Here is a 12,236-nt window from a genome sequence, read left to right as displayed (position 1 = left end):
CTTAGGTGTTTAACCGGCTTTACAGGGGAGAGATGTGAACATATTATTCTGCCAGTATACCAACCAGAATCTGAAGTAACATATATAGCCATTGGAATATTGGTGGGATTAGTAATAAGTGGATTCATTGTCTTTATCTGGTGCTACAAGGAAAGGCGGTAAGTAATGATAAATACTGTATATCAAAATTAAAGATATGTACATACAAGCAAGGGATTTTACCAAGATGCAGAAGCTGGTGGCATCCTATACCCACCATGGCAGGCTTAATGTATGCACAAATGGATATGACTTAAAACCCATCTCTGTGTTCTTCACAGAGTTTCACTGGGCATCATCCAACCCAAAAGACTGAGCACATAAAGTTCCAGAAAGTAATTTCTGGGGCAGGAGTGGAGCGGGGCAGCAGGTGCAGGGGAATGAAAGTGAGAATTTAGGATGACATACTAGGGCAATATTCAAAACAAACAAAACAGCGCATATGTTATCCTACTGATAAATGTATTATGTACTGCTTGCAATCGAGAAGTTCCTACCAACCATGATGATCTAGTCTCCCTGGCTATCCAGATCAACAGCCACTTTCAAGAGTGAACCCAAGAATGGGCTCATCAGTGCAAGACCTTTAGTTCACGTTTGGCCTCCTTAAACCACCCAGTCTCTCTTTCACCAAAGCAGCAAGAGCTCATGCATCTGGGCTGCTCATGTGTTACCTTTGAGGAAAGAAGCCAATCCCTGTCTTAAGGCCTGTGTATTTACTGTTGCCAAAAAAAAGACATTTCCTGAAGAAATGCCCACAGCAACCAGGAAACTCCTACATTTAATGTTTCTTGATTGGAACACAATAGACTGTCACTCTTCCCAATGGCCTTCCATTTCAGTGCACTTAGCCTTTCCCACTTCCAAAGTATTAGTTGACTCTGGTGCAGCCAACAATTTTGTCCCAGCCTCCCCTATGGAGAAACTGGCCTAGACAATAGAACCTTCCCTCAAATCCTACCAGTTTCAGCTATAAATGGGACCATTCTTGCTTTTGGACCTATTCAGTCCCATATAACTCCCATCAAGGTGTCTGTTGTAGAACTCCACCATGGCTCAATTTCCTTTCTAGTATTTCCTCAAGCTTCCTCTAAGCTGGACCTGGGTCAACCGTGGCTACAAGAAAATTTCCATGTGTTTGATTAGTCCTCTCCTCATCTGTTGGTTTGGAGCTCATACTATCACTCCATTGATTTGATCCAATGTTCTTAGAGGTTGAGTATATCCACTCAATCTTCCGCAGAGCAGAGCAATGTCTGAGTATGTTGTAGGTATAAAATATAGTGCTATGTTTTCTATCATCAAAACAATGATACAACAAATAAGAAAAGTAAATAAAAATAATATAAAATAAAGTCCAATTTAATAACACTGTGTCTTCAATCCTTCTTTCTTCTGAATGTTATTCGCTTTTATTCTCCAACAAGCATGCTGTGCCGTAAATAACTTTTTTAGTGCCATCATCAACACTGGATGTGCTCTCACCTAGAGCCCATTACCATAAAAACTAGATGCTAGCAGTTGAACATCTCTGTGGCCCCTGGCATCTCTAGTGTATCCTCTAATTATCACTAGGGTCTCCTGTACATCTAGTGCTTCTTGGACTCTGTTCACTCTAGCCTACATCTGAATGTACTTGTGAGACCCTGTGCACAACAGCTTGCATCCAGGGCTACTGTGACCCCATGCACTCCAGAATGCATCCTCTGCTCCTGTGACCCCGGCACACCAGCCTGAATCTTGTGTGAACCCTGTAAACTCCATTCTGCATCCAAGTGTCCTTGTTTGCACTTTAGCTTGCATTCTATGTTCCTGAGTGACCATTTAGCACCTCTGTGTGGTTAAGACTTTTGTCCCTGTGTTCTGCTTTTTCTGGCACCCCTATCTGCCTAAAGGCTGCAGTCGCCACTGCGCCTGTGACTCCAGCACCCCAGTGCTGCAAGAGCCTTTTTCCAGTATATTTATGCTAAGTCCTCAGTAGCACTCCATTTGGGCGAGTCAAATGGCCGCAACCTGGGAGTTGTCGTAACAAGAACCAACACTCCTCACAGGGTGCTCTTGTAAATACCAGGTGGTGCCTAACTCTTGAACTTTTAAGGACTGTCACCTCTGTGAATGAACAGGCGCACAGTTTTATCCCTCCAGTGTCACCGAATGTCCTGCCTACACAGGTTTTATTGCTTTTCTGTGGCTCCAGATAGTAATCCGTGTTCCTTCTATGGTTTATACCAACACCCAGCCAAAACTGTCACGGTCATCCAGTCAGTCTCTAGTGGGAGTGGACTTCATCCATGAAAATGACTTACAACTCAGATAACACACTTCCTGCATGGGCTTTATGGGAGCTGATGTCATTCAAGGCTCCCCCCCAGTGTGTTTCGTCACCAGGACGTGTGACTTCCTGAGGGGGAATCCCCTGAGTTGTAAGCTAGAAGCTTGTGGGTGAACTTTAGGCTGGTGGGTGGGAGAACGCATTAAGGGAAAAATGTCTGATCTATAAAACCACTTTAAAATGGACTGGAAGGTTTAAATGGATTTTAGATAAGTGACTATCAAGTTAAAGCTCTACCTTAGCTAATACTTTTTAAGCGGTTACAGAAACATTTTTTTTCACTTTGGGATAAAGGTTTTAACTATATGAATAATATCTGACCATTGTCAGCACACCTGTCAGTGTAAAATAGTTTGTCTCAACTCTCTAATTCCCCCAGCTTTGTCTGTTAAAAAAAATTGAATTGGCAGGATCAACAGGTAATAAAAATATATTGAGAGGGGACTCCGAAAAACAATGACTGCTGTGTTAATGCTCCTGACAGACTGCACCATATATGACATTTTTATTTTGTCCACATTTCCATATACTTTTACATTCAACATTAAAATATAAAATGTTGCCTATTTTAAAGAAATCCTTGTGTTATCCTATTTGTTTAATTAGACTTGTATTTTAATATCAATACTGTAAAATAGAACAATACGAATGTACTAAATACACTATGTATGTTCATGTGATCTGCTTGTATGAGAAAGTTAAATGTGCTATCAAGGACATTTACTAAAATCATTTTGCTTAGCTCATCTCCTAATCCTAAAATAAATCATTACATGGCTTTACTGGTAAATCTCTTTTAATGCCAGCTGTAGTCAATAATATGCAAGAAAGGCCAGTAATAGTAGAAGATGCTTACATTTCAGTGATATGATTGAACACATTTTTCGGGAGTGAGTAAAATGCCTTGTTTATAGCACAGCAGCATAAATTGCCGACTCAAAGGTTAAAATGAGATTTACAACATGCTGATAATCCACGTTACTGCATTTAAAGAAACAGCATAAATTGAAAAATCCTTAATATCTGCACGTTAACTTTTTTGTTCAGAGTGCAATTCGCTACAGTAAACTATATTGTGTGTGTATCTAATGCATTGTTATTATCTGCATTTAATTATTAATTGTATTATTTTTCATTAGGTATTCATTATTTATTTTTTTAAAGATTACTCTTCACACTACATATACAGTATAATATATATATATAGATAGACAGATAGATAGATAGATAGATAGATAGATAGATAGATAGATAGATAGCAGGGGCGGACTGACCATTTAGAAACTCGGGCACTGCCCGAGGGCCCGGGGTCAGTAGGGGGCCCCATGAGATTCCCCTGGTACATTTTTCATAGGCTTGAGTTTGGGCAAGGACACAGGGGCTCCATGATACCCTATTGCCCAGGGGCCCCAAGAGTTGTCAGTCCGCCCCTGATAGATAGAGATAGATAGATAGATAGATAGATAGATAGATAGATAGATATTATTATTCATAGTGAATATATGTACACTCACAGGCCACTTTATTAGGTACACCTATTCATTTGCTTGGTAGCACAAATTGATAACCAGCCAATCACATGGGAGCAACTCAATGCATTTAGGCATCTAGATGTGGTGAAGACGACTTGCTGAAGGTCCAACAGAGCATCAGAATGGGGAAGAAAGGGGATTTAAGTGACTTTGAACGTGGCATGGTTGTTGGTGCCAGACGGGCTGGTCTGACTATTTCAAAAACTGCTGATCTACATCTCTAGGGTTTACAGAGAATGGTCTGAAAAAGAGAAAATATCCAGTAAGCGGCAGTTGTGTGGACAAAAATGCCTTGTTGATGTCATAGGTCAGAGACGAATGGGCAGACTGGTTTGAGATGATAGAAAAGCAACAGTAACTCAAGTAACCACTCTTTACAACCAAAGTATGCAGAATACCATTTCTAAATGCACAACATGTCGAACCTTCAAGCAGATGGGCTACAGCAGCAGAAGATCACACCAGGTGCCACTCTTGTCAGCCAAGAACAGGAAATGGAGGCTACAATTTGCACAAGCTCACAAAAATTGGACAATAGAAGATTGGAAAAACATTACCTGCTATGGTGAGTCTTGCTTTCCCTAGAGATGGTTGTGTGTGAAAATCCCAGTATTGCTGCAGTTTTTGAAATACTTGGACCAGTCCGTCTGGCACCAACAACCATGCCATATTCAAAGTCACTTAAATCGCCTGTCTTCCCCATTCTGATGCTTGATTTGAACTTCAGCAGGTCATCTTCACCACGTCTAGATGCCTAAATGCATTGAGTTGCTGCCATGTGATTGGCTGATTACCAAACAATTGAACAGGTGTACCTAATAAAGTGGCCTGTAAGTGTGTATGTATGAATATATATATATATATATACAATAAATCAGTAAATACACAGAGGCACGCATACTATATATCTATATGTAGTTCTGTTTGTTGCTGCAAATCTATGGACAATATTTATAAAGACACCTACCTGCATATTTGTATGATTTTAAGGCATTTGTGTTATTCTGGATACTGTACTGTTTATTATAATGTGTCAAATGTCACATTTGCTAATCATTCAGCTGACACGTTCATTTTTTCAATATGCCAGACTGAGTTGGCAAATGTCTGCAATTTAAAATGAAAATGAATGAGCAAAGAGGAAAAGCCCTTATATGCAACATATATAAATATATATACATATAAAAAAAAAAATATATATATATATATATATATACAAGTCACTCTACTTGGAATGTACATAGGACTAAGTACTGTCTCCACTGTTACTGCCTCCAAGTGACAGTGCTCAAGTTTGGCTATTAGGTGATCATACAACTATCACTGCATTGTAAGGCAAAGGAGACAGAATGACATAACATACCCTATAACTAGCAGTTATGTTTATTCGCTCCTGGTAGCCAATCTCAGCAGCAAGTGATGGGAAAGGCCAGTATTTGCATCAGGAAGGCCAGTTATTTAATTAAAACTGTTGTTTTGCTCCACATTGCCAAACATGGTTTAATTTAAAGTGTAGTATAAAAAATATTTTTTATCCTATGCTAAAGTTGATCTTTCAGCCTTTTTACAATTTCCAAGTAGGGAATCCTACTTGTGTTTTTGCTTTCACTCACCTGTATGTTGCGCTTTAGCCTCTCTCCGAGTTTCATCATTGTTCTTTCATATGCGTAGCTCTTCAAACGCTTGTCATTAGTCGCCTCTTCAACTCATCTCTCTTATTTTCCATAATTGGCCACATTTTCCTTCTCTCTCCATAACACCTGTGTATAATCTCCTGCCCTGTGCACATTACCCCATTGCCTGCTCTCCCACACCTGCCACCCCCAGCAGCCTCTCTATACTTACCTCACCACTACTCCAACTTGGGCATATTCTTTAATTACATTGCACATCTACACATAGTTTTAAACCTCTTTCTTTGTTCCACTCCTCTGGCCATTCTTTTGATCTGGGAAATTAATATTACTTTCCTACAGGGCTGCGTCACCAATGAGACCCAATGGGGTCACCTAGGGTGACACTCATGGAGGTAATGTGGGGTGGCGGCACTACATCTGGAGTGTCCAGACTTGACGCTCCATCCACAGCACACATCAGTAATGCTCAGCCAGATAAAATTATTGGCAGAGTATTACTGGGCTCTCTTACCAGCCACTGTGGCTGTCACACAGATAGGTACCGTGGCCAAGTCTCTTCAGACACAGAACCTGTTAACAGTGCACACCCTGCATCACTGAACAAATTGTTGCCGGCCATTGCATCTGACTGCGTGACAGATGTTGTAGTGGTCTGTCATAGACTTTTTCTCACTGGTGCTCTCCCTGCACTTTTAAAACTTTCTGTGCAACTGACAGCCTTTTTGTGCATGTGTTTTGGGCGCACATTACCCCAGTGCCCTGGTTTCTTTATCATGTCAGTCCACTTTACTGCCCTCTTATCTCTTTCTCTTCTCTCCAGCACATCTTCAACACATCTGTTTTTCAGACCTCCCGGCCCTTCTCCCAATGTCCCTATATGTTCCCCTTGCTCTGGCCACACTGCTGAAAAAGTCATAGTATTGCCATGAATATCCTTAAATTTAATAAATTACTGCATAGCAATTCGGTGGCCAGAATTGGAATTATCCAATGTGTCTCTGAAATCTTTGCCATTTGCAGATGCACCTGACAGGGGTGTCCTCTGTCATCCTCTTTTGTTTGCATTGGTCATAGCCCTTAGCTATTTTAATATGGATGTCTTCCACTATTAGAAGATGTGACAGACCCAACTGGGACAGGGGTTTTTGGAGGGGACTAGGAGCTATCTTTCTACCCGCTGATTATGGCCCATGGAGGAGACCAGGGATTAGTTTGTTTCTCCCGGTCAGAGCATGGAAAAGAGCTCAGTTCAGCATCTGATCTCATGGGGAGAGCAGATCATTCTCTAATGATGGACAACAACATGATGAACACTGAGAGTGAGGCTAGGATTCATTCTCTAAATAAAGGCAATAAAGCTTCCCTTCTAGAATGGAAAGGTGCAATAGAAATCTTGTACAGGGTAATGGTCATAGGAAATATGGTGGCCCTCATGCAGACTGGGATGGAGAAGCTCCTCCATTTGGTACAGAAATATTTATCAAAAATCTTCCTCCAGAAATCTATGAAGATAAATTAACTCCACTTTTCCAGACTGTTGGGACATTGTATAAGTTTTCTGGGTGAATTTTCAATAGAGAGAGTTCCAGTTGCACCTAAGCTAGTGTCATCTTGCTCTTTGTCCCAAAGGTGAGGAAGCAGTTCTCTGACGGAAGCACCCAGGTGCTGAAACAGAGGATTTTTGCATGAACTCTTTAAAAGGGCAAATATCCTTATATGAGGAAGATACCTTAATTTACTTGGTTAATCCAACCAATCCCTTTCTTCTCTTTATTAAATTATTGACCAGTTTGGGGATTATACAGGCTTTAGAATACACTGGGATAAATCTGTTCTTTTCGCTCTTGACATTGACATTGTAAACCTTGTTCTTTCAAACCTTGGTTACCCAAAGCTACCAATAAATCTACATACTTAGGCATTACTATATAGCGCCACTTAACCGTTTATTTGGGTAATAACCTGACCCAAATTCTACATTCTCTGGCTGAAGAAATTAAGTGGTGATTGTCCTCCCGAAGTAATCTGGGCAGTACTAATCTAGTTAAAATGATTTTTTAACTGAAGCTGGTGGGTTGATTTTTTAATTCACCCGTCCCAATAAATTATGGCGATATATGCACTATGCTATTATTTCCCATATACCAAGAAAAACCTTAACATTTTTTATACACAAAAGTGAATCTCATTTAAATAGCAGACCCCCACTCTCTAACATTATCTATGTTGATATAGCTCATTCATTTTGCTCTTTCCATCTACAAACAGCGTATGAATGTAGAGGGCATCCTATTCTTTTTTTTTTTTTTACATATGCCCATAGCCCACTCCCCTTCAGGATTTGGTTTGTGCAAATATATCATTCGTATATTTATATATTGCCTAACCCTCAAAAGTTCCACAACACCTGTGCTTTAAAGGCATTCTCCGGCTGTGAACATTACATGCACTGAAACACCAACGTATTATCTTGTAATGCTGTAACTGTGTTCTTTGACCTTTGTTGTTAGGGTTTTATTTTTCCTTTTTTTATTGTTATTCATGCAAATGTTATAAAAAGCATCTAGAAAAATATCAGTTTATATGGAATATTGATAGAAACACTCTTTTCAAGCAATAAGTAAGATTATAACTAGTCAGTGTCCACTGCAATTGTAACTTTGTCATTTATAACTCAGAAACTGTGTCACTTGACCCATTTTTGTGGGGTTTTTTTTTCATTTTTGTTATTCAAGCAAACTGAATAAAAACATCCTTAAAGATGTCAGTTCACATGGGATGTTCATAGAAACAAACTCTTTTTTCAGAACAAAAGTAAGATTATAGCTTAGCGTCCACCAAAATTGTTCAAAACATTTTCTTTGGTAGCTCAGTTATCTCTTTAGCATAACTCCCTATTTCACTGCTAATGTCATTTACTTGGAATCAAGAAACATTCTGGATCAAGTGATTACACTGTCTTTATCTCTCCATAAACTGTACACTGAAAAACAAACATGTTAATGATTTTTTTCACTTCCCATTATTTTCAGATGTAAGCCAACTGTAAATTACGAAACGTGCAATAGACAGAATACACTATAGATGCTTCATTTGAAAAATTGCCTGCTGAAAAATCAATGATCATTTCAGATATGATTCATTCCCTCCACAAACATGGATATTAAATCTTCCTATTTATCACAAGGACTGCAGTGACATCACAGCAATGAATTTTAACTACTTCTTTTATTAGAGTGCATAGACACAGCACATCTGAGCAGAGTTCCTCTGACTATGGAAAAATCTTTCATGAATACCGGTTCCGCTAAGAGGCATGACATGTTTTCTTCTAGAAAAAAATCTAAGGACAATTATATTTTTGCCACTGCACTTGGAAAGTATTACATTACTAATTTTTGCAATTTGTGTGTACCAGCTAACATTTAAATTATAACCATTACAGTCACAAAGTCTAACTACTCAACAACTGTTGCGATAGCATATCAACTACACATGAAGGGCATTGTTTTCAATGGGTCAGTCCAGTCAAAGACTTTTTGAGAAAGACTTGTGAGATGGTGCATTAACTTTTGTGTTCTCTGCAAAGCAGGAAGCTTGTGCATGTAATAATTAAATATGGCTGTCATCATGGCTGTCATCATATATATATATATATATATATATATATATAATTACAAATTATTAATACATATTGATAAGATTGTTTACTTCAAAATGATCTCATTTTGCAAGCTCTTAAAGAAAAAAAAAATTTAAAAACTATACATTCCCTAGGTTAGCTTTCATTACTGATAAACTAGGTAAAAGCCCTTTCTGTTTAGTGATATGACATATGCTAAAGCCCAATGATCATGTGCTTATAACATTGACTTCTCTTACATGTATTAGTATCTTAAACTGAGCCGATTCAGTACTTTTGAAAGCACTGCAATGTATTCTAAGGGGTCTATTTTTTTCTTTCACCTAACATTCTATTAGAAATTTGTATGAACGTTTTGTGAATCTTGGGTGAAAACATTGATAAAGAGTCTCCTATGTATTTTCACTATTGACAACAATTAGCTATGCTATTTATTAGAGCAATCTTAATCAGGACAATAAAGAATTGTTCCATTTTATATATTTGTGGTGCAGAGAAAGGGAGTGTTTTCATTTTGTGTGTCAAAAGATGGTCCTTCACCACTTAGAGGTCTGGCAAATAAGGGTTGATTTACTGAGGGCAAATAGGCTGAGAATTTTGCAAGGAAATGAAACCTTAACCCTAGGGAATGTTGCGACGCTCCATTGAGTTTCATTCCAATGATGTGCAGGAAAAATATTGTTTTTTTCCTTGCACATGATTGGGCATTTACAAAGTAAATTTTGGCCACATTCACTATGTTTAGGGAAATTTCCATTGCAACATGAAGAGCCTATTTGCCTTTAGTAAATTAACGCCATAAATCAGCATGGACCTAGCATGTTAGATTACATGGTTACAGTGGCTTTTTATTATGGCAGTGCTTCTTTCTGGCAGCTCTTGCTTCTATATAATCTTTCAAGTGGCCTTCTCTAAAATAAATATGTTTAAAAAAAATTCAGCGATTTATTTTGGTTTCTTTACCCTTTACTGATCAACCCCCAGGAGCAAAGGATAATGTTCTTTTTTTCTAAAAAAAATACTCGTGATTAGACAGAAAGGACTATTTTATGAAAACAAAAAAAGCAGTTTAATGTTTCACTTTGGAAACAATTGCTTTGGAAGAAAAGCTAATGTCATCTTCTTAAGTTTTAGGGCCAGTTCATGCTACATGCATTTCAGTTGCTTTTTTCTGCATCCAAAGCGCAGAGAAATTAGGTTATTTGGTTGTCAATGTCATAGTTCACCTCAGTGCTTGCAGTTTCAGTGCGTTCTGGATGCAGAAAAGTAGAACAGGCTGCATTTTTCCTGCAGAGGACTGTACTGGAATGCGGTAGTATGTATAACAAAACTCACCGTAACGCACCAAAAACACACTGAAACACACATGTCTCTATTTGAATTGAAGAAAAAGAGAGGGGAAAAAATGAACTGGAATGCATCAAAAACGTGCATGCAGAAACGCATCCAGAATGCATATGGACTGTAGTGTGAACCGGCCCTTAATCTGTTGTATCTGTTTAATACACCATTGAAAGCATTTTGATACATTTGTTCAATAAATGCAAAAAAGCCACACTTTCTATGCTATGCCTTCCAAGGTGTTGCCTTGGATTACAGAATGATATGCCTTAACAGCACATTTCTGGCAGATCATCAGGTATTTTTCTGTACTAGCAGGTTTTTCAAAGGGATAAAACATGGGCATGTATTTCAGAAATGTATTGCATTTTTTTCTTTTTACTTTGGCTTGATATACACTTTCAGGAACAGAGCTTCTTCTGATCATGATGGAGTGTTTAAAATAAACACCCTTCACATTTTAGTAAATTGAGTCAATAATCCATGTCTTATGCACAGTATTTTTTAAGTGACAGGCCCAGAATGATAACTTGATAAAGGTCACATAAATGGAAATATATACCTTGAACCTTAGTGGTTTATTGGAAATAACCTTCAACATTTACAACTAAAAAGAATAATTGGTTGCATCAATGTGCACATTGCACATTCACTGCCTTATCGATCAAACCCATTGATGTAGACTACCTAAGTGGTCTTTAACTAATAATCCTAAATGCTGTAATTGAAGTACTGTGCTGTAGACAGTGATATAAATTGTTTATTATGAAAAAAACGATAATGATCCTACACAGTAGATGCAAAAATGTTACTGTCAAACTAAAAAGCATTGGTCTGCATACTATGCATTGTCTAATGTAATTTTTATTTACTAGATAAGTTTGGTATGTGTTTTCATGGATAACCTTTACCACATATCAAAAGAATTTGACTTTAAACGATGAAAAGATGTTAAGAGTCAAAACAAAGAAGAAATAAAGCAAAAGGTTTACATATGACGCATTGCATTCCTTGTATATTACAATCCCTAAAGCCTTTGTCTTTAGAACATGCCCTGAACATAAATAATCATGAATGGATTGAGCATGGTTGTGGGCATCCACTTTACTAAGATTGATTAAAAGAATCCATTCACATTTTGAATGCATGCCAAACTGCACACAAAATATACAGTTACATGAGGGCAGATCTCATCATGTATTTTACAGTATTGTGGGAAATTAGACTTAACGTTCACCTGTGCACAGACTATGGACATATCAACATATAACTTATCAACATTTACTTAAAATTCAGTAAGAGAGTTTTAGAGAAACCCTGTCACTAGCTGAAAAAATTGCAGATAAAAGCACAGTAAAAACAAGTATTTTAAATGCTTACTTGTGTGTTTCCTTTCCATCATTTTTTTTTCATTTATTTGCAATTTGCTCTACATAACCTCTGTACGTAACCTTTCCTATACTATAAATTGTCATTTCACTCAAGTGACACTCTATAATATGGTACATTAAAGGTTATAAGGCTACTGCAGCCACAGATACCACATTTAAGATGTCAAAACCCAACAGCAGTTGTAGGCCTTTTCAATGTCTACACAAGTGAGGTCTTTACATGTACTTAACATGCATAAAATACGGTAAAAGCACATATAAACTTATGGTGAAATTTTTGTTGAAATAAATGGTCTGGTGCATTGGTCTCTTCAAAACAAA

The 12,236-nt window shown here is 37.9% G+C and overlaps 1 protein-coding gene across 1 annotated transcript in view; it reads left to right on the top strand.

The window, feature by feature from the left end:
- Positions 1 to 11,519, top strand: part of EPGN (epithelial mitogen) — a 40,508-nt gene extending 28,989 nt beyond the window's left edge. The window contains exons 4-5 of the mRNA XM_089663708.1: positions 6 to 158; positions 8,573 to 11,519. Coding sequence (XP_089519834.1) covers positions 6 to 158; positions 8,573 to 8,624 — 205 coding nt within the window. The 3' untranslated portion in view covers positions 8,625 to 11,519. The remainder of the gene's footprint in view (positions 1 to 5; positions 159 to 8,572) is intronic.
- The last annotated feature ends 717 nt before the right edge of the window (positions 11,520 to 12,236 follow it).

This window comes from Staurois parvus, unplaced genomic scaffold (assembly GCF_062004578.1).
Source record: "Staurois parvus isolate SC_StPar_1 unplaced genomic scaffold, SC_StPar_1.0 ptg000044l, whole genome shotgun sequence".
Lineage (NCBI taxonomy): Eukaryota > Metazoa > Chordata > Amphibia > Anura > Ranidae > Staurois > Staurois parvus.
The sequence above is the reverse complement of the archived record's forward strand: the minus strand, read 5'-3'. Positions and strand labels throughout refer to the sequence as shown.